Source organism: Leptonychotes weddellii, chromosome 9 (assembly GCF_054177405.1).
Source record: "Leptonychotes weddellii isolate Sample4059 chromosome 9, ASM5417740v2, whole genome shotgun sequence".
Lineage (NCBI taxonomy): Eukaryota > Metazoa > Chordata > Mammalia > Carnivora > Phocidae > Leptonychotes > Leptonychotes weddellii.
The window spans coordinates 100,750,479-100,774,630 of record NC_138377.1 but is presented as its reverse complement, the minus strand read 5'-3'; the positions used below and the strand labels follow the sequence as shown (position 1 = coordinate 100,774,630).

Sequence of the window (24,152 nt, the reverse complement as noted above, 5' to 3'; positions counted from 1 at the left end):
AAATTTTTTTATTTTGAAATAATTCTAGAGTCACAGGAGGGTGAAAGGAACGCACAAAGAAGTCCTGTGCACCTCTCTCCCAGCTCCCCTCCCCAGCTCCCATAACCCTAGCACAGTAGCAACACCAAGGAATTGACACTGGCATCATCTAGTTTACTCAGATGTCACTGGTTATATGTGCACTCACTTGTGTGTGTGTTTGTGTGTAGCTCTACTCAATTTTTGTCACATGTGAGCCCGGAGTAACCACCACAACAATCAAGACACTCGACTGTACCACGGCCATGAGGTCCCTTGGGTCACCCCTTTTTAGCCACATCCCTCCCCTCCCGTTCCTAACCTCCGGCAGTCACCAATCTGCAGCTCTGTAACTGTGTTCCCCACAACTGTCACATACATGGGATCAAGCAGTGTGTGTTCTGAGACTGGCTTTCCCACGCTGCATAATTTCCTGGCGATTCATCCAAGTCATCGCCTGCATCACTGGCTCATTCCCCTTTGCTGCCGAGTAGCGCTCCATGCATGGATGTGGTGTGGTATGTTGACCCATTCACCTTTTGAGGGACATCTGGGTAGGTTCCAGGTTGGGGCTATTACAAATAAAGCTGCTTAGGAACAAGTGAGCTCAAGTGGACAAGTCCCTCCATGAAAATAAGTCTTCACTCTTCTGGGCTAAATGCAATTGCTGGGCCCTTGGTAAGTCCATTTTTAGTTTTGAAAGGAATTTTCAAAGCTAGAACAAACAGTACAATCCATAAAAGAAAAACATGATTATATTGGCTTTCACCAAAATCAAAAGGAACTTTTTTGAAGACAGAGCCACAGGATCACCCAACAGATTAGATGTGGGTTTGAGAGAAAAGACAGGAGTTGGGGAAGGTTTGGAAGGAACAAATACACTTAGAGCAGTGCCGGGACATGGTAAGGGCTCACATCAGCTAGACAGCAACTATGCAAGTGACAGCAAACAACTGCACAAAGTCTGGGGAAATGAGGAAACTCGTGAGACACTGCAGACCACGGGCACCAGGGAGTCCCTCAGGGGGCAGCCTTTGACTATCTGCATGTATCAAAAGTCAAAGAGGGGAGTCCCGCCTTCTCTGGAAATGCAGAAAGACACAAGAGAATGCCACTCCCATTTTAACAAGAAAAAGCCAGGTAATCTACAAACTGCAAGTTTTAAAACCCACCAGAGAGCTGAGGTTGTTGTGAGCAACCAAGAGATCTGAGTTCCAGAGAGTGGCAAGACCTCTTAGGAAAGATAGGACAAACGGCTCGCCTTGAGAGCTCACGTGGGGGGCAAGAGGGAGTTGCCCCCCCTTTCCCAGGAGGAAGACTGGAGGCAGAGTGGGAGGAGCAGGAGAGGGGAGAGACCCACACACACACACACACGTGCAGGAGGTCATTGGCTGCTGCTGGAGGGCAGTCCCTGCGACTCACCTGTTTCTCAAGGAGGTTCTCTCAAACCCCTTGGGTGGGGGCAGCCGACTCTGGTCCCACGGCTGCTGGAGGAGAGGCAGAAACTAAGATCCTCTGCTGCTGGGGAAGGATAAAGGTCAAACGTCGCCGCTTGCCCTTGTGGGAGGTGCAGACCTACCACCAAGGTAGGGTTTTGTCTAAAACCCACTAAAAGTCACAAGGTGAAGGTCAGAAACACTGCCAGGGCCCACCCTCTGCGTCGCAGGTGCACAGTTCCGTGAGGCTGGGCCCGGAGAACGGAGAAACAGTAATAGCAGTGTACCACTAGGGGGAGAGCAAGAGCACTCAGAGGGACGAGGCAGGCAGGGACCTCTGAAGGCTGAGGCTGGAACAGCAACAGCGCCCCCACCCCGGTCCCTCCGTGAACCCCAGGCTGCCAAGAAACCCACTTTAAATATAAAGACCTCGGTAGGCTATAAGTAAAAGAATGAAAAATAGACATGCCATGCAAACACCAATCCAAAGAAAGATCAAGTGCCTAGACTAACAAGACACAAAGGAGACTTCGGAACAGAGAATACTTTTAGGAATAGAGAGGGACAACACAGAATGATAAAGAGGTCAAGTTCATCAAGAGGAAAACCAACCTCAGGGTGGAGAACAGACCCCCAGGATAATTGCAGCTGATAGAACTGAAAGGAGACATAGACACATCCTTGTCTCAATACTTCAAAGAACGAGCGCGTAGACCGAAACTCAGTCTGGATGTGTAACTCGAATAACACAGTTAACTGACTAAACCCGGACTGACATTTATAGGACACTCCCACCCAACAACAGTGGGATACACATTCTTTTCGAAGCACATGGAACTGCCCCAACATTGATCATATTCTGAGCCATAAAACAAATCGCAATAACTTAAAAATGACTAAAATCATACAAGGATGTTCTCTCATCATAATAAAATTAAACTATAAATCAATGACAGAGATATTGGGAAAATTCACAAATATTTGAAAATAAACAATATACTTTTAAGTAACTCATAATTCAAAGAAGAAACCATGAGACTAATTAGAAATACTGTCATTAAATAAAATAACACAACCTAGAAAAATTTAAAGCAGTGCTTAGAGGGAAATGACAACATTGCAAGTTTATATCAGAGAATAAAGGAGAATATCTTGGCGACCTTATTTAGGTAGAGATTTCTTAGCTAGAACAAACAGTACAATCCATAAAAGAAAAACATGATTATATTAGCTTTCACCAAAATTAAAAACTTCTGCTTTTCCGAAGGTACTAGGAAGAAAATGAAAATACAAACTCCAGGGCGCCTGGGTGGCTCAGTTGGTTGAGCGACTGCCTTCGGCTCAGGTCATGATCCTGGAGTCCCGGGATCGAGTCCCGCATCGGGCTCCCTGCTCGGCGGGGAGTCTGCTTCTCCCTCTGACCCTCCTCCCTCTCATGCTCTCTGTCTCTCATTCTCTCTCTCTCAAAAAATAAATTAAAAAAAAAAAAAAGAAAATACAAACTCCAGATTGGGAGAAAATATTTACAAAAACACGTAACTGATAAAGAACCTGTGTCCAGAATAGATAAAGAAGTCTCCCGACTCAATAATAAGACAGGCAGACCATTTAAAAATGGGCAAAGGATTTAAAGAGAGACTTCATCAAAGTTGAGGTATGATGGAAATATGTACATGAACAGATTCTTACCATTATCCATCATTAGGGCATGGCAAATTAAAAACATAATGAAATGCCACTGAGTACCTACGAGAATGGCTTACAAAAAACGACAGTCCAAAGTTCTGGCAGTAACCACTTTGTGGAGCAATAACCACTTTGGACAACAGTTTGGCAGGTCCTTGTACAGTTAAACATGCACTTATCATATGACTCAGTCATCTCATTCCTAGATGTTTACCCAAGAAAAATGAAGACGTATGTCCACTCAAAGATCTGTTTGTGAATGATGACAGCAGTTTTCTTCATAATGGCGCCAAACTGGAAGTGACCCAAATATTCATCTCTGGTAAGGGAAAAAAAAAAAAAAACCCTGTGGTCCCTATGATGGAATACTACTCCGCAAGAGAAAGGAACAAGCTATTGATACATGTGACAACAGGGATGAATTTCAAAAGCATTCCGTTAAGTCAAAGACAACAGATACAAAAGGTCATGCACTATATGATTCCATTTATATAAGAGTCTAGAAAAAGCAAACTATAGGGGCAGAAAGCACATTAGTGGTGGCCAGGGGCTGGAGGTGGGGCTAGAAAATTGGCCACACAGAAGCATGAGAGAACATTTAAGGGTGATGGAAATATTTTACATCTTGATTGTGGGCTTTTCTTTTCTTTTTTTTACAACTGCACATACTCGTCAAAACTTATCAAGCTGTACACCTAAACTGGGTGAATTTCACTGTATGCAAACTGTTCTTTAATATATCTGAATTAGTTTAAAAGTGAAAGAGACAGTTACTGTGAATCCAAAGCGAAGTGGTCCTTGATGTCACGTATCCTGGAAACAGAGTCCTGTTCCCTCTGGTGGCATCCAGGGGACAGTGACAGTCTGTTTTCTGGCTGCGAAGCTCCCAGACGGCTGGGACCCCAGACGGAGGCCAAGGCCCCCATCTCTTGTCTGGCACGGGTGCACCGTCAGCTGGATAACGTCCCTTGGGCCCAGGATTTGGTTGCCCAGGTCACCACACCGCAGGCACTGTCTCCGCGTTTCGGGGGGTGGGGGGTACGTATATTGATACCGCAAAGAGGGAATTCCTTCAGGACATGATTATTTAATCAGATGTTACCAAGCCCAGCAGGGAGAGGGCAGAGGATGTAACCTATTTAAAAGCAAACAAGCAAAGACTTAAGAACTTCTCAAAAAGAAAAAGAAATGACAAATTGTCAACCTCACGGGGTATTCCGGCTGACCACAAGATTCCAGCAAGTAGCAGTGACTCAAGTTGTAGCCTTTTTGTATCACTGCAAACTTTGCACACTCTCTCTGCATCCTGAGAGGGGCACTTAAGACTGGAAGGGAGTGTCATGTCCCTTTCCTTTGGACCCAGATAGCAGGGTCCAGTTTAGCCCCACCATAGATCAGGGGTATGGGAAGGCATGCCACACAGTGGGTATTGGATGATTGTGGGCAACGCTGACTGCATTAGAGAACATGATAAAACAGGGTTCCGTTTGCTGGTCTTTTATCCAGGACTTTTGTATCCACTGCCAAGAGTAAAATTGGTCTGTGGTTATCATCATGAGGGCGGGTGGGGTGATACGGTTCTCTTTGTTAGATTTGGGTGTCAGGATTATGTTAGCTTCATAAGATCAACTCAGCAGCATAACATCAATCTGTAAGTTTCCCCTATATGCTCTGGAAGAGTTCAGCATAGAAATGACCTGCTCCCCCAGTTTGAAATAATTCATCCCACTAGTCTTTACATGTGATGTCTTTTTTAGAGATGATAGCTTTTTTAAAAGATTTTATTTATTTATTTATTTATTTGAGAGAGAGAGCACGAACAGGGGGAGAGGCAGAGGGAGAGGGAGAAACAGGCTCTCTGTTAAGCAGGGAGCCCGACGCGGGACTCAATTCCAGGACCCTGGGATCATGATCTGAGCTGAAGGCAGACGCTTAACCGACTGAACCACCCAGGGAGCCCTAGAGATGATAACTTTGAAAAATTTCTTCTGTGGTTATTGGTCTTTCGCTCATTGAGTCAATTTTGGCACTTTACAAATATATTCCTAGAATGCTATGATTTAATGTTGAAACACTCTAACTTATAAGCATGGAGTTGTACATACTACTCTCTTAAATTTCAAAAATAATCGCCATGTGTTACTATTCCCTTTCTAATCTCATATTTTGTATTACTATTTTTCTTGACTGGCGTAGCTGAGGGCTTGTCTATTTTAATTCGTTCCTACCTTCCCTGCCCTTAAAGAACAATCTAAGTATGAATTATACTGCTTCTAAGAGGAATTTTGCCTCTCCCCTCCCAGCCACTTTTTGAACTGCTGTTTCCAGGAGTCATGATTCCAGGGAGCTGCAGAGGAAGGAGATGAAGGTTTGAACAGTGGTCAGGCTGTCCTTCCAAGCACAGGCATATGGCTTTCTGTCTGGTCCCAGATGCCTTGGAGGATCTCGTGGAAGCCACACCCCTGTCTCCAGAAATTTGCTTGTGTTTGAATCCTGGCTCTCCTATTTACTAACTGGGGGAAGTGGGGCAAGCCGCATGGCCCCATGGCCTCTCTTTGCCGCAGCTTCCCCATCTGCAAAATGGGAATAATAAAATAGCGCTGCCTTCATAGGGTCATTGTGAGGATTAAAGGTGAATGTTTGTATAGCACTTAGGGCGGAGCCTGGCACATGGCTGTGTTCAAGAAGTTAGCTTTCTTTTTTTTTTTTTTTTTAAAGATTTTATTTATTTATATGAGAGAGAGCACATGAGAGGGGGGAGGGTCAGAGGCAGAAGCAGGCTCCCTGCCGAGCAGGGAGCCCGATGCGGGACTCGATCCCGGGACTCCAGGATCATGACCTGAGCTGAAGGCAGTCGCTCAACCAACTGAGCCACCCAGGCGCCCAAGAAGTTAGCTTTCATTGGCATCATTCCTGGTGTTCTCCTGCAGGGTCTTTTCCCCCTCCCCCCCCACAGAAGGTACTAGTGCTTCCCCACCCCAAGGGCCAGATCTGAAGTGGCTTCGTGAACCGAGGCACACTGTGGGGGTGATGGAAGGTTGCCCCAAAGAGGAAGAGGAAAGGAGGGAGGAATTGGGGAGGGCATGGTGGAAGCCGGCAGAGGTAGGAGGCTGGGAGAGCTTCCCCTGGCCTGGAGAGATGGGGCTGTGCCTCCCCTGGTAGCAAGGACAGTGTCCCGCTCTGGGCAGCGCCCTGAGGATGTAGTCACCCTCCAGGGACACTGCTGCGTGGTGTCCTTGTGCCGCCCACGGAGTTCGGCCGTGGGGCCAGCGTGCAGTGCCTGGAGTGGACTGAAGACCACAGGGTCCCTCGCTGTTGTTCTGGGCCTTTAAAAACCCCTAGGGTAAACCAACTAGTAGCGTGCGGCTCGAAGCATGTTAAATGTGATTCCGAAGAATTAAAAAAAAAAAAAAGAAAAAAGACGTGATTTCACATAGCCAGGGAATGTGGAAACCCAAATACATACCAGCTTCCCTTGCCTTCTGTATTTTGAGTTTCTCTGTGAAAGCTTTTTCAGGACCTTCTCATTCTCAGAAAGTTCTGCTCCAATGTTCAGGGTGATGTGCGTCACCCATGGGCTCCAGTGAGGGTCCGGGGGTGTGGGCAGCACCCCTCCTTCTCCCTGGCCAGCTGGCGCCAACCCTGCCCCCGGGCACCGTCTGCCTGACTCAATCTGGGGGATGGCTGGGCGACTTGGGGGGAGGTGTGTGGCACTTTCCAGCAAGTGCTGTGGTTTAGTTTGTACCCGGATGCAGCCATAGTGAGGAGCCGCCGGGGAGCCCAGGCCTGTGAGCGGCCACAAGGCGCAGAGGCAGTGGTTGGATAGCTGGGGAGGCTTTGGCCTCTTGTCTTGAGCAGGAAGGGGAGGAGAGGCCTGGCAGGAGCTGGGAAGCAGGGCTCCCCACCCCAGGCTGGAGGGCAGGTGCTATCACCCTCACTCAGTCTGGAATCTTCGGGGCCCGCGGGAACCTCCGTCAGGAGGCTGGCCTGACCGGTAGCATCAGGGGTGAGGTGGGCCTGTGGGTCAGGGTGGGTGCTGCGGGATCAGGCGGAGGGACCTCCAACGCGGAGGGGTAGGGGCAGGGCCCTGTGTTCCCGGTGTCTTTAGGGTCACACTTCAGAGGCTTTGTTGTCATGAAATCTGTAAATATCTCACAGGCCCCCACCCCCGGCCAAGCAGTCTACTCAAGTGCTCGCTTAAGGGTCAATCCTACGGCTCAAGAAGCTCCTCGCCTAAAAGTCAGGAACGATGTGGGCCGGCTCGGCCGCTCACACTAGTTCTCAGATGCTTCCATGACCGAGGCCTAAGTAGCTTCTCAAAAAAGGCGGGGTTTTTGTGGAGTCAGGGAGCCAGGAGGGGTCATGTTTTCTCCCAGACCCTACGCAGCAGGCACAGACCCCACTGCCGCTCTGGGGAGGGGGCAGGCGTGGAACTCGGTGCTTAGGTGGCAGGGGAGGGCAGAGGACCGAGGCTGTGGCCAGGAATGCTGCTGGACCTGGGTCTGAGTGGTCCTTTCACCAGAGACCCCGGCCCTGCCCCCCTCCCCTGCCCAAGGCCCACTGTGAGGCTTTCCGAAGGTTCCAGCTGCAGCCTGGTTTGGCATCTGATGCCCCCACTTCAAGCCTCTGTCTGGAGGATCCCCCAAGGCCAGTGATGCCCCAGGCCCTCCGCAGGCTGCCGTCTCTCCCCTGGCTGCCGTGCTCTCGGTCCTGCAGCAGAGCCCTGACCTGTCGCCACACAGCCTGGGCTTTGCATGTCACCGCTCCTCTCCCTCCCCTCTCATCTCTTCTGCCAATTCTCTGGAAGATGAGGAGCAGCACAGGGGCCCAAGGCGCCCCGTCCCTCGGGGCACAGATGGAGAGACTGAGGCCCAGCGGCCGGGAGACTTAGGACCACAGCCAGGTCCCCTGCCACTTGCATGGTGTCTGTTCTCCCTGTCCTTCCTGCTTCCAGCCACGCTTTCCCCAAATTACTAGTACTTCACAGATTCCGTGGCCTAGACCTATGAGGAGGCTGACAGGAGGCCTGTTGCCCCCCGAGATGTTTCTCACAGCATGGTCTGAGAGGTGGTGAGCTTCTCCGCCCGGGGCCTGAGCAAGCCTGGGGCGGAGGGTATTGGGCAGGTGTCTGAGAGGCCCTTTGTGACCTAGATGGCACATGAGTGCCCAGACGCGCTGGTGGAGGCCCTCTGGGTCTGTGAGCCCTGGAGCGAGGTGCTGAGTCGGGCGTGGCGATGGCTCGCCCACCAGGCCTCTCTTCTTCCCCCACAAGGTCCTGTATGGGGCTGAGTGCCCGGCTCAGGGGGGCACACAGGACCAAGAGGGACTCTCTGTGTGGCACTGAGGACCTCACTGACCAGTCCAACCCCGTACTGTTTGCTCGGAATGTGAAGGATTCCAGGGAATCACTCTTTCTTGGTTCAGGCAGGGAAGGTGATCCCGCTCCTCCTGCTGGTGTTGCTCCCCCACCCTCTGGCCCCTGAGCGCTGTGCCTCCCAGGGGGCTTCCTTGAGCTGCAGGCATGGGTACTGCCCCCGAAAACACGGGCACACACCTGCCAGGCGGCCCTGGCCCGCGGCTGAGCACGGGCTCCAGCACCAGGTCTGTCTCGAATTCACCTGGGCCCTCAGACAGGCTCCCATTCTGGGCTTCAACTGTCTGACCTGGGAACTGGGGACTTTTGACTCAACCTCCTAGGGTCCTTCTTGTCTGAGACCTCCCTTGCTCACTCTGGGGGCACCCAGAAGGGAGGGGGGTGGGGCTGGAATCGGGACAGCATCTCTGGGGGCACACATGGGCAAGGCCACAGCAGAATGGGGAGCCCTGGATGACAGGCTCCTGCCCACACTCCTCAGTCCTTCAAGCAGTCCTTCTCCAGCGCCTCATGGAGGGCGGCAGGGTCTCAGCACCTACCCCGTGCCAGGAAAGCGTTGAATCCCAGCACGACTCAGTGAGGGAAGGTGCGAGGCTGTGGCCAGGCTTCATTCCATCCTGCTGACTGGGCTAGGGAGTGGCCCCAGGACCCTTCTGGAGGAACTGCTTGGCTCCAAGAAGCCCTGCCTTTCCGCCCCGTTGCTGCCGGGGGCCCCGAGGCATGAAGAGCGTGAGAACCAAAGTGAGGTGGAGGGCTGGGCAACCCCCCTGCCGCTCCCCCGGTGCCTGCCCCTGTCACGGCAGCTCACTGGCTCTGTGTCAGCATGTGAACCAGGCACAAGGGCATTCCCATTTTACGGATGGGGAAACCGAGGCCCAGAACAGGACTTGCCCAAAGTCACATAACCAGTGAACAAGGAGAATTGGCCTTGGCCCCTAGAGCTCTGATTCTTAGACCAAGTGCCTTGCCCGTTCTCACTAGTGTTAATCCCAAGGAAGGAAGGGGCAGGTGGGTGCAGAGATACCGTAAGGGCTCATGCTAGGGGAGGGGGAGAGGGGCCCTCCTTCTGCTTCTTCCTGCCCCGACCCAGTGTCCGGGACCTTGGGGATACCACGGCCAGGGCAGGAGAGGGAGGGCCGGCGGCCACGGGGTCTCCCTCCACCTCCCACTCCCACCCCCTTCAGCCTGAGCCAAGTAGATTCTTGTCCCTTCCCTTCCTCGGAGACGCCACCTGCCTACAGAAGGCTCTCCCTTTTCTCAGTCTCACTAGGCGTGGTGAACACCCTCCCCCCTTCCCTGTGCCCGGCATTCAGTAGGTACTCAGTATTCGAGTATGGCAGTGGGTGGCTGGTAGAGTGAGCGATGGTGTGAGAAAGGGAGGGGGTGAGAGTGTGAGGCTGCAGGAAGAAGGGAGGCGGAGGAGGGGGACCCTGAGCAGGGGTGAGTGGGCTAGAGCTGCCCCCACCCCGGCACCAGGGTCCCACCCTCAGGGATGTGGGCCCCTTGCCACACAGTGGGCTTGGCCTTGGGATAAACCCACAGGGTTTCCACATTGGGCTGGATGCCTTCTTGGTCAAGCTGCGGTCCTGACAGGTGGTGGCTGTCCTTGCCACATTCTGCTAGGGGAAGGAGGAAGCCCAAGGACGTCCCCTGAGCCCGACCTCGCTCTGGCCAGCCCAGTCGGCAGGCCACAGTGCAGAACCACAGAGTAGAAAAACCTTGTTTTATTCAGCCCAGGCCTGGGCAATCTTGCTCTGTGATATGGCCAAAATATAAAAAATAAAAACCAACAACCGACAAAATACCATTGTCGAGAAGAGTTAAGTACAAAATTGGGCCTGGCATCCGGAATCCCTGTGGTTTCGGTCTGCGTTTGCTCCCTGAGGCCGGCAGGGAGGGATGCCTGTGGCTTCCAGCTGCCCCTGCCTGTGGGGTGGGGGGGCCAGGTCAGTCCTGGCAGGAGGCTTCCTGGGGAGCCTGGCCGGCTTTGGGAAGTGGGGAGATTGGCCGCCTGTCCATCCTCTGCGAGATCAGGATCTAAGGAAAGAAAGCGAGCAGGTCAATGGTAGCTGCGGGGCAGGCCCCTCACTCAGCTGTGTGCCCCGCGGAGGCCCAGATCCCACGAGGGAGGGAGGGCAGGCGCGGTGGAACCCTCAGCCCCAGCCTCCAGAAGACGGGTGTCCGGGCCTCCCCCACCCACACAGGGGCCGTCTCAGCACCCCCCCGCCCCCCACCGCCCTGAGTTCCACAGTGTTCTCTAGGCCATCAGTAGAGATGCTACTGTCTGGGAACACTGTCTTGTTTTTTCTAACAAAGTGCTTTTTAAAAAAGCCTCCTTCCTCCTCTTCTGAAACATGACCGAAAGCCACAGGCGTCAGTCCCGTGGCCTTTCTGGGAACACTGTGTCCGGCTTCCTGTGTGCTGGCCCGGCCGCCTGCCTGCGGTCAGGGTACCAGAGACGCTCTAATAAGACTTGAGCCTTTCCAAGCACTTATGTAAAGGGCTTGGAAAGAAGGGCCTCCGCCTTCCCTGGCCCGCAGGCCCCCGGGGAAGCCGGAGGGGGGCACGGGGCTGCTTCTCCGTCTGCCGTGTTGAGGGGCCTAGCTCATGGCATGGCCGGGAAATGGGATGCTGTTTCAATCCACCCTTCCCAGCGGCAGGCAGGACAAGAGAGGGATGTAGGCTCCCTGGTTCCCTGCACACCCCTTGGTCGCCTTTTTTTCTTGCGTGCCCTTTTCTTCCTTCCTCTGTCTCCTTCCCCAATTGCTTCCCAGAAACCCTCTACCATTTAGGTGACCCCTGAATTGGGAATGGCTGAATGAGACAGGACCTGAGGGAGGAGGAGGTCAGAAACCCAGGCCTACGAAAGAGCCAAGGTGCCAAGGATGGGGCAGGAGTCAGTTGTTTTAAACATACTCTGTGACCTGGACAATTCTGATCAAATTCAATTTATGAGGAATCTAATCTCTATACTGAACTAGAGGCTTCTATTCTCATTTTTAATATACACAGGGTGGTGGGGGTGGCGGTGGGATGTGTGTGTGTGTGTGTGTGTGTGTGTGTGTGTGTGTGTGTGAACGGTTAGCTTAGTGGCTGCAGCTAAAGGGTCCTGACTCTGATCACACGCTGAGCCCTAATCTTGGTCACACACTGAGCCCTGACCCTGGTCACACACTGAGCCCTGAGCCTGGTCACACACTGAGCCCTAATCCTGGTCACACACTGAGCCCTAATCCTGGGCACACACTGAGCCCTGAGCCTGGTCACAGGCTAAACTTCATACCTGTCAATCATTAATAAGCATGTGCTTTTGTCTCTGGGCCTTGAAATCTCTGCCATTTGTCCCCCAGCTGATGGACTAAAGTTCTAGGACTACTCCTGTTTTATTCTGTTTTTGTTTTAATGGAAAAGAGTTGCTTTGAGCTGATCAAACATTTTAAATTCCCATGAAGCGGGGTGGGGTTTCTTGGTGAGTTCGTAAGCAGAAGGTACCTCTGCAAAGTACTTCACATGGGGAATCAGGAGCCAGACTGAAGACAGACAGCCTAGAGCAGTGGCAACTGAGCCCCTGTCCCGGAGCCATGTGCCAAAGGCCTGGGCCAGAGTCCTTCAGCTTCTGGTATACCTGGGCCCAGATGGCAGCTCATCCCAACCAGCATCAGTTCTAATCTGGGACTGTTTCGTTGAATCCACTCGCCACAGACACTGTTGGTCACGCAGCTGCCATTCACGGGGCACGGCTGGGAAGGTTCTCCAACACCAGACATCAGGCCTTTCACTCTTTTAATCTCACAAGCCTACCTGGGAAGGGGCCTCTTTTGTAGTTGAGAAAAGTAGTTCAGAGAGGTGAGGCGACCTGCCCTATGTCACAGACAGACTCCCCCCCCCCAAGTATGCCGCTTCCTGCTGCTGGTTCCCCCTTGGGAGAGCTTAGGGAGCCACACAATCTGGCCCCAGATCAACAGCCTGCGGCTGGAGCCCCACCACGAGCACTCAGCTCGGGGTGGGCATGGACGAGGCTCCTCCCGCGCAGCCGTGTTTGGCTAGGAAGGTGACCCAGAGTGCAGGCACCTTGTGTGGTTCACGTGGCCCCCGCCTGTTCCCTGGGGAGGACAGGGGCCAGGGCAGCACTTACTGGACAATTTTGCAGTTTGTTGTAGAAACATAACGACCTGTGTAGTGGATGTTGCATCTCACCACGTTGTTGGTGAAGTCAGACTCCAGCACAATGTACTTCGGGTTCACGTGGACCTGAGGAAGAAGGGGAACAGAGGGGAAAGGGATCTGGTCGGGGGGCTGCATTTCACCTGGTCACCAGGGAAGGTGGTGGAGATGCACACAGACAGACATGGAGGGGACAGAGAGGAGGAGAAAGACCACTTGAGACCAAGAGTTATGGAGACAGAGATCCAGTGACGCAGATACACGGAGAGATGCAGAGAGAGGGAAGAAGAGACAGCTCGTGGTCGAAGAAAACATCACCAGGTCACTCTTATTGGAAGATGGGAAGCTGCCCCAGAGCCAGAGCCCAGGCCAGGGGGGCCCTGCGTGGGGCGTTCAGGGTCGGAGAGCCTGAATCACTGCCCCAGGGATCACAGCAGTGAATGAGGGGCCGAGCAGGGATCCCGGGCCTGGTCTCCCAAGTCCGAGCCTGGCACCCTTTGACCACACATGTCCGTCGAGATGACCCATGCAAGGGCTGTCCGCTGCCAGGTGGCATCTCCCGCCCTGGACCCGGGGATGCCTGACACTAAGAGGATGGCCCAGGCATAAGCTGTGCCTTTTGTCTGCAGAAGACCTGTCGGGACACAAGGAAGCCTTCTGAATGTTGGATTAACTGGCTGCACTGGGGTAGGCTACACCCAGATTTACAGTTGCAGAACATCTAAGAACATGTTACTTTTAAATCCTTTACACTCCCCCAGGGCAGGAAGTGTGCATTACTGATGTGGGTTGAATCCGAGTGCCTGGAACTCAGAGGGACCTTTGTACACATGTGGTGAGTGGATGAACACGGGAAGGAGAAGACCCCTGACAACCCTGGCCCCTGGCTGAGTCTGAGCAGAGGGGCCACCGAGCCTGCTGGGAGGTGCTGGGGATGGGGCCGTAACCAGAGGCTCCCAAGTTGCTGTGTTCCAAATGCAGCCTTCCCAGCAGGCCGTGTTCATGTGGCTCAGAGCGCCTCCCAAGCCGGTCTTCCCTGCTCACTGCTCCGTCTCCTGCTCTTGGGTGTAGAGCAGCGGGTCCAGGGGCAGAATGGTTCCCTGCCCTTGCTTCGCAGCTACATGGAGGAGGCCACAACGCCCCGGGCCCTGCGCAGGCTGCATGGACGTACCACACTGGGCTGTGTGTCCTTGACATGCTTTTCTACTCGCTCCCACCCCACCCCAAGGGAAGTGGCACTGGAGCAAGCATACACTGGAGAAGGGGGTCAGGCCAGACGGGACTCTTGGTCCCAGGGGCCCTTGGCTTTGCGGCGGTCCCTGTGAGGAGCGCCGGGTCCCTCTCAGAGCACGGCAGCGTCCTCCTGCGGAGGGCGCAAGCCTCCCGTCTGCAGACAGGGGGTCCACCGCATAGCTCTCCAAGTCCTCTGTCCCCCAGGGAAGACAGCATCACCACCTCTAGCATGGCCACACCTGGGCCCAAGGTTCCTTGTCTTTATGGAAAGGGAGCCTCTGCCTGCTTGAGGCTAAGACCCTCCAACGGGCAGAGGACACCTCCCCGTGATGGCCAGGACGTGACGGCCCCCGGCTCCGCAGCCGGGGACGAGGGGATGCCCTCGAGGCTGAAGCGCACCCCAGAGGCAGGGACACGGAGCGGGGGCGGCAGGTAGGAGGGAGCGCCCCAGACCAGGAGGCGCACCTTGAGGATGTAGTTCCCGGGCTGCACATCGGTTATATCAATCCACTGGCAGTCGATGTCCGCGTTGTAAGTGTCATAGCAGCCGGGGCTCAGGCCCTGGGGAAAGGGACAGGAGTAAAAGCTGGGGTGCTGGGCACTCCTCAGAGCCACCCAGTGCCACTCCAGCAGTCTGGGCCCCTCCTTCCTCCCTTCTAGAGCCCGCTGGGTGGATGGACCAGACAGAAAATAGGGAGGCGTAACAGCCAGGTGGGAGGGACTGAAGGAGGGGGACGCCTGGAGAGTCGGATGGAGGAACAGATGAAGAGACAGACGGGCAGGATAGATAGACACTCTATAGGTGGCTGGACAGACTGACAGGAAGGCGGATTTGGGTGGACAAACAGGCAAAGGAACACCATGCCATCCAGACTTTGTTGGAATGTTCCTTTCCTTCTAGGGGCAGACACGCCTGGGAGCGATGCAGGAAGGGACCCCGTGGTGACCTGATGACGGGTGAGAAGACCCGTGCTCCCACCGAGCGGAGCGGCCAGGAGCCCGCACTCCTGGGTCCCCGCCCTGGCCCTCTCGCCCGGCCGGACCTGTGTGTGAGAGGTGCACGCGTAGCGCTTGAGGTTGCCAAAGTCACAGGTGCTGTCCTCCAGGCAGAAGCTGGCCTTGTGGCCCTCAGCCACCTTCTTGCCTGTGGCTGCATCCAGCAGGTCATAGTGGCTGAACTCATCCATGCTGTGGTAATGTCTGGGGTCAAAGGACAGGAGGAGGAGAGAGAAGGGGGCCTAGTCACCGCTGGGCTTCCTGAGACGGTCCAGCCTCCTGACCAATCCTTGGGCCCCTGTGTCCCCCAGGGCCGTGTCTCTGGGGCTCCCCTCCTAGCCAGATCACCCTAGAGAGCACCTCCTTGGGACTCCTCACTTCCTTGTTGGGCTCCCACCTGGACTAGCCTGCCATGGGCCATTCCCTGTATTCTAGACATTTCCGTCCCTTAAGACCGATCCTCTTCCAGTCGAGTTTAGCTAAAGAGCCCTTGCCCTGGGGGTGGATCCATGGCAGGCCCTCCCACCAGCACCAGCTCCTCCCGGGGCACTAACTGGGGGGAGGAGCTCAGGCACCGAGGGGGCGCCCACCCCGGCCCGCCGGGGTTGGGGGCTGTGGGGGCGTGGGGGGTGGGGCACTCACTGGTGGCAGCTGTGCCACTCCCACGTGTGCCGTGGCCGGTTTGGGAGGAAGTCCGCGGTGCCCTGGTTCTTCACGCGCTGGGGGAAGCGTAGCAGCACCCGCACGTCGTAGTCGGTGGCCTCGGGGGTGTAGGCTGTGCTGCAGGGACAGGTGAAGAGACGGGCGTGGGGCTGGGTCCCGCGGCAGCAACACCCGGAATGGGCCGACTTGTCCCTGAAGATCCTCTCCACTGACTCCCCGTCCTGTGGCTGCGGCTCAGGCCTCTCCCCAACTCTCGTGAGCACACGGGCTGGGCGGTCCCCTCCTTTCTGGCTTCCAGCACGTGGCCGGCAGCTACCAAGGAAGCCTTTCTCAAGTGGCATCAGGCCTGACAAGGACAATCACACCTGCAGGTGACTCTCTGCTGGGGGCAGCCTCGGGGAGGGGGGGGCACATCAAAATCTTTGGAGGGCTTTTTAAAAGGGGCCCTATCCAGGAGATTCTAGTAAGTGCACAGAGCCCTGATTGTTGACCAAAGTACGTCACGTCTCAGGTAAGGGCCTAAGAAACGAGCTCGGGCTCTTCCGTGTCAAAGCCATTTCACTTTCCCGATCCTGTCTGCCCTGCGGCTCCCCCACACATCCTGGGGTTCCAGCTCCAAACACTGTTTCTCCAGCAGACTTCACTCCTGTTAATCTATACTGTTGCCCATGCTGTTCGTTTGACCCAGAACTCACCCGGCCTCCTAGGCCTCCTAGGAGGGAACTCAGGTTCCCTCCTCCAGGAAGTCTGCCTTGATTGCCGCACTTAGAGGCCCCTTGTCTGCCTGTGAGCTCTAACAGCACCTCCTACGGCCCAGCCTGATCCCACAGGCCCCCTGAGCTAGGTCGGGGTGACTAGGCCACCTTTCCCCGACTGCGTGGCTGCCAGGCCAGCGACCTGCCCTGTTCTGTTTGGGGAGCACGAGTCTGCTGCAGACCGCCGGCTCACAATCTACTTGCTGACCCCTAATTCCCAACCGAGACGGACTTTGTGAGAAGAGAAGGGGCGCGAGAGAGGAATGAGGGGCAGCAGCGAGGGGAGAGAGACAGACAGACACACACTCGCGCGCGCGCCTGCGCAGGGGCTGACCGAGGCTCCGCCCTTCCCCGGAGGACTGCTGACAGCTGTCCTGGCCGGCCTCAGGGGCACTTCCCTGGCACTCAGGAAGGTCTGGGTCCCGAAGCCAGAGGCAGGAGGCGGCCAGCTGTAGGGATTAGCTCGCTCTCTGAGAGGATGTCTGCACAACAGGCGGTGCAGGCTTCTGTCGGCCAGGACGTGAGGCCCTTGGCCTTGTCTGGCGGAGGCTTGGAATCCGTCTGTGTCTGGGCTGGAACAAAACCTCCGCCTTCCCTCTGTTCAGTCCAATCCTGCCCTTCTGTTCAGCTCAGCCCACCGTGGGAACCCATCAGGGCCTAGGTTCGAGGCCCAGCTTGGCCACAGACCCGCGCTGAGACTTGGAGCGAGTCCCTTCCTGGTCCGGGTTCAGCAGCATCTGTGCCCCAGTAGCGCTCTGCGGCCTGTACTTCCCACAATCCCGAGCGCCCCGCCGCCCCAGCTTCAGTTCTGCCGGCTCTCTAGGTCTGTGCCCCGCGCCCCGCTGCCTCGGCTGCCCGGCCCGGCCGGCCTTTCCTCCTCGCACCTCCCCCCCGACAGCTCTGGCCCGAGAGCCGCTCCCACCCGCTCTCCTCCCACTCTCTGCGGCTGGGTCCTGTCATCCCGCGGACCAGGACAGGGACCGGGCTGCCGGCTCCCCAGCCCGTCTGGGAGCTCGGGTCTGGGCCCGCAGGATGCTCTGTGAAGATGGGGCGATCATTTGGCTTTGACCCCAACTCCTCAAAACTCAGCCTCGGTGGACTGCCATGGAGGCTCTGACGTGCTCCCTGCTGGAGGGACTGTAGCGGGAACGTGATCAGGATGCTCTCTTCCCAGGGACAACTGACGAGACCAGACCTAATGCGCAGGCCGACTGAGTGGTACAGTGGACCCCCTTATCCGTGGTCTCGCTTTCTGTGGTTTTGGTTACCCACGATCAAAGGCAAGACATTCTGAGCCAAGGAAGCAGTGAGCAAAGTTACATTCTGGTGCAAGTGCCTTATCTTGTTATGGATAGATCACGCCTTGCGCGTGAGCTACCCTGAGGGGCGGGAGTTCCGTAACTGGGAAAATGCTGAGATTCCAAAGGGCTTCCCAGATACTTAAGAGTAAAAGTAAATAAAGAATTCAAATACAAATACAAAAACAAACAAAAAAAAAGGCAGCAAGTAATTAAGAAAAACAGGTGCTCTCCAACATAGAGGGATGTCAATAGACGAGGCAGGACGATGTCATCTTTAATTCTTTCAGCACAGGGGGATGTCCCCGAAGCGCATGTATTTGAACAGAATATTCACGGTTAATACATTCAGAAGCAAGCTCTGCAGGAAGCAGAATCACCCAGGAATAAGGGAGAGCTAGCTGGGCTCCCATTCCTCGGACTTGCAAACTGGTCTCCTTGCCCTTTCTCTCCACTGCCACACATAACTGAGGCCTCTTTGTCACCGTGCTCCCTGCCCCAGCTGGAGAGCCAACCTGTCCTCCGTGGGGACGGTTCCGCACTCCTGCCCTCTATCCTGAAGGCTATTCCCCCACTGGGGGGAATTCCCTGTGTCCTTGTGGGAGCACCTTCTCATGGGGCAGCTCAGAGCGGGAAGGTTCTAGTTCCTCTTTGCTCCTCAGTTGCCTGACTGGAAGAACACATACCCTCAGTGCCATGGCAAAGGTCCTTGTATCATGACCCATACAGAAATGCTCGCTTGTCCCCTTCCCCTCCTGGCTCCCTGGGGGCAGGCGAGACTCACAGACGAAGAGGTCCGGGTCCTGAGAGGTTCAGGGGCTTGACCAGGGTCATTCAGCTTGTGGGCAACCTGGCTGGCATGAGCACGGGCTCTGGGTGACTCCCAGAGACTGTCTCCATGTTCCACACTTCAGCCTCGGCCCCTTACCTGGCCAGACACTTCTCCTCCGCAGCACAGCGCAGTGAGTACAGATGGGCTCTCTGCACGTAAGTGGAGGCTTGCACGTAGTTGGGGTCCGGGACCAAGTCAGGGAGACCTGGCGATGGAGTGGGAGAGATGGAGGAGGGGCGTCAGGCTGGCCACGGCTAATGCCCAGAGACCTCCCCAGCCCCAACCGCCCTTTACCATTCTCCTTCCTCTACACAGGCTGTCGCCTCTTCCAAGAAGCTTCCTAACCTGAGCTAGGGGTGTGATTGGAACGATTCCCTCTGGGCTCAGGTGTGGGCCGGGGACGTCAGGGAACGGGGGCTCACTTCTGGAGCTCCGTGCTGTGGGAGCCTCTGAGACCCCCTGAAAGAGCTGGGACAGGAGCGAGGTCTGGGAGGCAGGATGGAGTCTGGTGAGCCAGAGAACAGGGTAAGGGTACACTTGGCAGGGCAAGCCGCATGAACAGGGGCCTGGAGGCAGGACTGAGTGAACCAAGCAATTTCCTGACAGAGGCACTCCCTCCATGTCCTTGTTCGCCAGGCCTCTGGACACCAGCCCCCAGATGCCCTCTGCAGCCAGCATTCTTCCTGAATCACCAAGAGAGCCCTGGGCTCTGGCCCCAAGTGGCTCCCAGAAAGCCCACGGGCAGAGCCAGGTGAGTATTGGCTGGCACAAGCGGGGTGGGCAGGAAGGGAAGGGCAAGCGGGAAAACACACCCGTAGAGTGGGCTGCTGACAGGGCAGGATTCTCGGCCTGGGCACCTAGCCCGACCTTCTCAGGATTTCTTTCTTCTTGCCATCGGCCCCCAGACCTAACCGCACCCTCGCCTGTCTGCATCCTCTGGCCTGCAACCTGAGGGGCCTGGCTGCCTCCCCTGCAGGGCCCAGGGGAAGTCTGGAGTCTGCTCAGACCCCGTGATCACTTGCTCCCGGGACATGCTAGAGCCAGGGGCCTGTCCATCTGGCACTTCCCCCACCTCCGTGCCTGCGGTGGTCCCGGGGAGCGTGCGTTAATAGGAATTTGCAGACACCAAACTCACATGTCCAGACCCTGTCTGCATTGGAATAAAGAAGGAACGGATCTGCTCTGGTTGCTGGGAGTGCAGGAGTGGTGGGGCACAGGGCGGGCTGGGAGGTGGGCAGAGGACTCCAGAGCCCTGGGCTCTCCCCCAGCTTGGCCATCGACTTCAGGGTGAGTGAGCCTGGGGCCTCTCTGTCCCCTCGCCCTCAGGCTCCCAGCATTTTGGCAGTTAAGCGAGGACATGAGGTTACAGGTTGCTCTTGACTTTCTTCCAAGCCCTCTGCTCTTGGGGGGCAAGTAAGGTGCGGGTGCTTGAGGCACACAGACAGCAGTCCAGCTCCTCTGGCCAGCTTTCAGGTTCCGAAGGTGAGGCAGACCCTCACACACCCATCCCTTGGGCTCCGAGACCCCAGCCCGGCTCACCCTGGGCCTGGGCCTCACGCGGGAGCCTGGTCCCGGCAGCCGGTATGATCTCACCTACTCGGAATGAAGAGGAAGCTTGGAGCACAAGGGTGGGTGAGGATGAGGTGGCTCCTGGCTGAGGGGGGCCGTCTTGGCCAGCCGAGGTCCCATTACTCAAGCTCCAGGAATGCCTGCAGTCATTTCCCCGGGGATCCTTGGGCCCTCAAAGCAAGGGCCCACCTCGCTGCCAAGCCACTTCTCACCCTCTGGTACCCGGAAGCCTCTGGTGGGGGGAGGTGAGGAAGACAGGAGTGGTCCCCTTCCCTATCATCAAAGTGCCTTTCCCGCAGCAGCATGTGGGGGTGGGTTCGCTGGGCCTGAAGCCTCGTGAGACCCAGTATTTGGCACCAGATGGCCTGCCTCCCCCACCCCAGGCCCGGTTTCAATAAACAATGCACAGATGGCTCCTCAAAGCTTTTCTGGCCCGACCCTTCCTCTCTAGGCCATTCCAGGTGCTGGCTCTGCAGTCCAGGGAAGTTCGAAGAGCCAGCTGAGTAAGAGGCCAGAGGTATTAAGGGCCAGCGAGGGCTGGTGCCCCTCCTGGCCTATGACTGAGCCCCAACCCTGGTCCTGTACCGAGTCCAACCACACTGAGGTTGGATACTGTCAACAACTCTGAACCTCAAACTCTTGTTTGTCCCCAGACTATGTACTAAAAAACTCTCTACTTAAAAGTTTTTAAGGAATTGCTTTGACATCATGAATCCTTTTTATTGTAATTGAGTGGGTGGGTTTTGTTTTATTTTGTTTTGTAAGTTCCAAAGCCACGGGGGAGGGGCATCTGCAGCACCTACATGTGGGGATTTGGGAGGAAGACTATGGACAGACACCTCAGAACTGCTCCTCACAATCTGAGCCCTGGCCCTGGCCCTAGATGACCATCTTCCTCTTACTGTTGATGAATCTCAGGTTCACAGGTACCTCCTGCTCCAGGAAGTCCTCCCTGACTGGCAGTGCTATTCCAGGTCGCGCGTCGGTCTGTCCCACCACTAGATCCGTCTTGATCTACAATTAGATTTCGTTGTATTTACCTGGGTCTACTCCCCTCCAGACTCTGCACGCTCTGAGGGCAGGGACTAGGTCCCACTCACCCCGTTAGCAGGCAACCTACCATGCTTTGGGGCTGACTGCTTGCCCCATCACATTGGCCTCTGCCAGGCAAGTTTCTTTAATGATTAGTGGCTTAATGTTTTACTGTCCCAGTGATTGAGGGTGCTCTGCACCCTGTCCCCCGCAAGACACCAGGGCACATGGAGGTGCTGGAGGGACCAAGGCTCAGAGAGGGCGATGAATTTGCCCATGGTTGTAGAGTGAGTGGGGGCAGCCCTAGGAGAAGCTCCCCACCCCCTCCCAGGGCTCCACTTACTACTCTTTTTATAAAAATGAGCTTTTTGGAAGTATAATCTAATCACAGAAATGCAGACTTAAGGTTTACAGTTTGATAAATTTTGACAAACGGTGCCACGGTGTGACTACGGCCGTCATCAAGCTCTGCATTGTTTCCATCATCCCTGAAAGTTCCCTCCTGTTCCTTCCCATTAATGCCCCTTACCTCCTCCACCACCCCAAGCAACCATTACTCTGCTTTCTAATCACTGTAGAGAGTTATGCCTTTTCTAGACCCTAAATGGAATCACTCCTACCATTATTTTATTTTCTTTGTTCTGTATCTCTGGCCATCACAGAGGTCCTGTGTCTCTCCTAACTGGCTCTCCCTGGCCATGCTCCACCTCTGTCACGCTGGGGGAAGCTGCTGGAAAAGAGAGTAGTCTCGGAGTTCAGGATGGGTTCCCCTACCCTGGTCAGAGGAGGGGACCCCCTGCAGAGGTCCCTGGGCACTGCAGGCCCCTCCCTCAGCTAGAACAATGCCTCCTTCTCCACCTGCTCTCCTATGAGGTATTCCATTAGCTTCCATGAGCAGTGGGCCCCCAGGCTTGGGCTCTTAGCCCCAGGGGGCTGGAACTTGGAGGGCACCCTGTGTTGTTAGAAGCAGCGGAGGAAAGGCGTGAGCAGGGGCTTGTGGATGGAGGGATAGGGGATTGGTTTGCTGTTTCTGGCTTAGGGGGTCCAACCAGGCCCTCCAGGCAAGATGGCCCATGTTGCCTGAAGTGCAGCTACAGCGGGACCATGTGCCCACCCCCCACCCCAAGAAGTGTATGGAAGATCCTTGAGAGAGGGTAAGGCTTACTCAGCAGGGAGAAGCCTCAGTCATGGAGATGTCATTTTGAGGAGGGGCTGGAATCTTTTATCCAGAAAATATAGAATCATCCAGCCCTGGGACCTGGCACTGGAGACTCTATATAAAGTGGGTTCCAATGAGAACATCTCCCAGAGACCCCCATTTGTCTAAATGCAGACACTGAATTAATTATAATTCTCACGTCAGAGCAAACTAACCATTATCGCTGGTCTGGACAAGGCCCCTCTCTTGGAATAACATTTTTTTTTTTTTTGACCATCATCATCACCCGACCCTCCGACGGATATCCTTGAACATTTGTACCTCTATATAAAATCCGCAGTGTGTTGGAGGTAGGCATGCATCCTTGAAGTATATAAGTGATACTGTCTTAGAATCTCATTCCATTTCTTGATTTTTCAGTCAATGTATGAACTTTTAAGGTCTACCTAGCTCATGATTTGTCATGGCTAAATAGGAATCCACAGTGTGCGCCCTCCGTGGCTAATACGGCCAGTCTTCTTGTGTTGGGCCCCCAAGGTGGGGCCAACCACGGAGAGTCCAGGTGTACGGTTTGCTCAGGCTACCCAAGGAGTCCCTGGTCACCATCAGCATCCCGCCTTCCCCTCCTAGGAGGGAGATAGGAGCCTTGCTGCTTACCCTCCGTCACAGACTTTCTGTGGGAACTGGGGCTGGCCTGCCCCCTCTTCAGGCCCCACTGCCTCCACTTCTCCAGCTCTGTCCTCTATCCCACTTAAGGCCTGGAAGAGCTCTGGGCCAGGCCCCTGTGGGCACTGTTCCCCAGAAGCAAAGTGCTGACCATGGGGTTTGGGCCCACAGGGACCCAGGCTACAGTCTGGGCCAGGGATGGAGGGACACTGAGGCAGAGGGCAGTAAAGGCCCTTGGGAAGGCTGAAGCCAGGCTGCTCTGCTGGGGAGGGGTGGGTGTAAGTGAATCGGGTCCCAAGGCCATTCTGCAGGCAGCCTTGGAGGGGGCCCCGTCAGACCCTCCAGGGCAGGCAAGACCCAGAGCCCAGGATAAGGACCTTCTGCATTCTGCATTCCTGCTCCATCCCTGGAGCTTCCTCTGGGAGGGGTGGGGGGAGATCCAGGCCCCTTCATAAGGCGCTCAGGACTAGCCTGCCATGCTCCCACCCCAGGCTGGCCCACATGTCAGCCTGCGGGAACCTGAGGCCTGTCTCCCTCTTTTTCCCTGGCAGGACCTGGCTGGGGCCTTCTCTGGGAAGGACTCCAGAAGGCAAGTTTGCCATTTCCTTCAATCCCCTGGTGTATAAACCCTTCCCTTTTCTTAGGCTCAGTTTCCCCATCTGGATGATGGAGAGACTACACTAACCTGCCTGTGAGCAGTAAGCAGTTCGGCAGTTCGACGGCTTCAAAAAACACTTGGGAGATGATTTTCAGGAGCTCCTCAGTCTCTTCCCCAGCCTCGGGCAAGAGCTCAAGACCTCTTACAACCTCTACAGACAATATTTTAGCAGCCAGGAAATTCTCCCACTGTCTGACCTAAATCCTTCCTGCTTCAGAAGAACTCTGGTCCCTCCTGCTCAGCGGCTCCTGGAGGCCGCCCAGTGCAGAGGGCCTGTGGTTACGTTCCTGTCACTTGCCCACACCTCACCTGTTTCCCTCTTGGCTTCCCCCTTTCTGTGGGTTCCATAAACCTCGGCTCCTTTGAACTTTTTCCTCCCCAGGCCTCCTGCTCACAAGCAGATGAAGGAAAGTGGAATGCAAAATCGCCCTAATCTCTTGAGCCCGGGGCTGGGGGATAAACAAGGTCCAGCAGGAACCGGTCAGCGGGCTGTGAGATATGTGTGGGGCGGGATGTTTTGGCTCAGCAGCCAGACTCCAGAGGAGCCCTTAGGCAGGGAAAGCCGCGAGCTCACAGAGCTGGGCCTTGCATAAAGATGAGCCGGCAGGGCCTC

The 24,152-nt window shown here is 55.3% G+C and overlaps 1 protein-coding gene across 2 annotated transcripts in view; it reads right to left on the bottom strand.

Annotated features, from left to right (window-relative positions):
• Nucleotides 1-10,223: 10,223 nt before the first annotated feature.
• The window catches only part of LOXL1 (lysyl oxidase like 1), a 23,274-nt gene continuing 9,345 nt past the window's right edge, over nt 10,224-24,152 (bottom strand). The window contains exons 2-8 of one of the 2 annotated variants that reach the window (XM_081831374.1): nt 20,955-21,038; nt 18,552-18,660; nt 15,550-15,687; nt 14,955-15,111; nt 14,377-14,472; nt 12,650-12,765; nt 10,224-10,551 (exon numbers count right to left, since the gene is read on the bottom strand). In XM_081831374.1, the coding sequence (XP_081687500.1) occupies nt 10,545-10,551; nt 12,650-12,765; nt 14,377-14,472; nt 14,955-15,111; nt 15,550-15,687; nt 18,552-18,660; nt 20,955-21,038 (707 nt within the window). In that variant the 3' untranslated portion in view covers nt 10,224-10,544. The remainder of the gene's footprint in view (nt 10,552-12,649; nt 12,766-14,376; nt 14,473-14,954; nt 15,112-15,549; nt 15,688-18,551; nt 18,661-20,954; nt 21,039-24,152) is intronic. The other variant, XM_031036310.2, reaches the window with a different exon arrangement.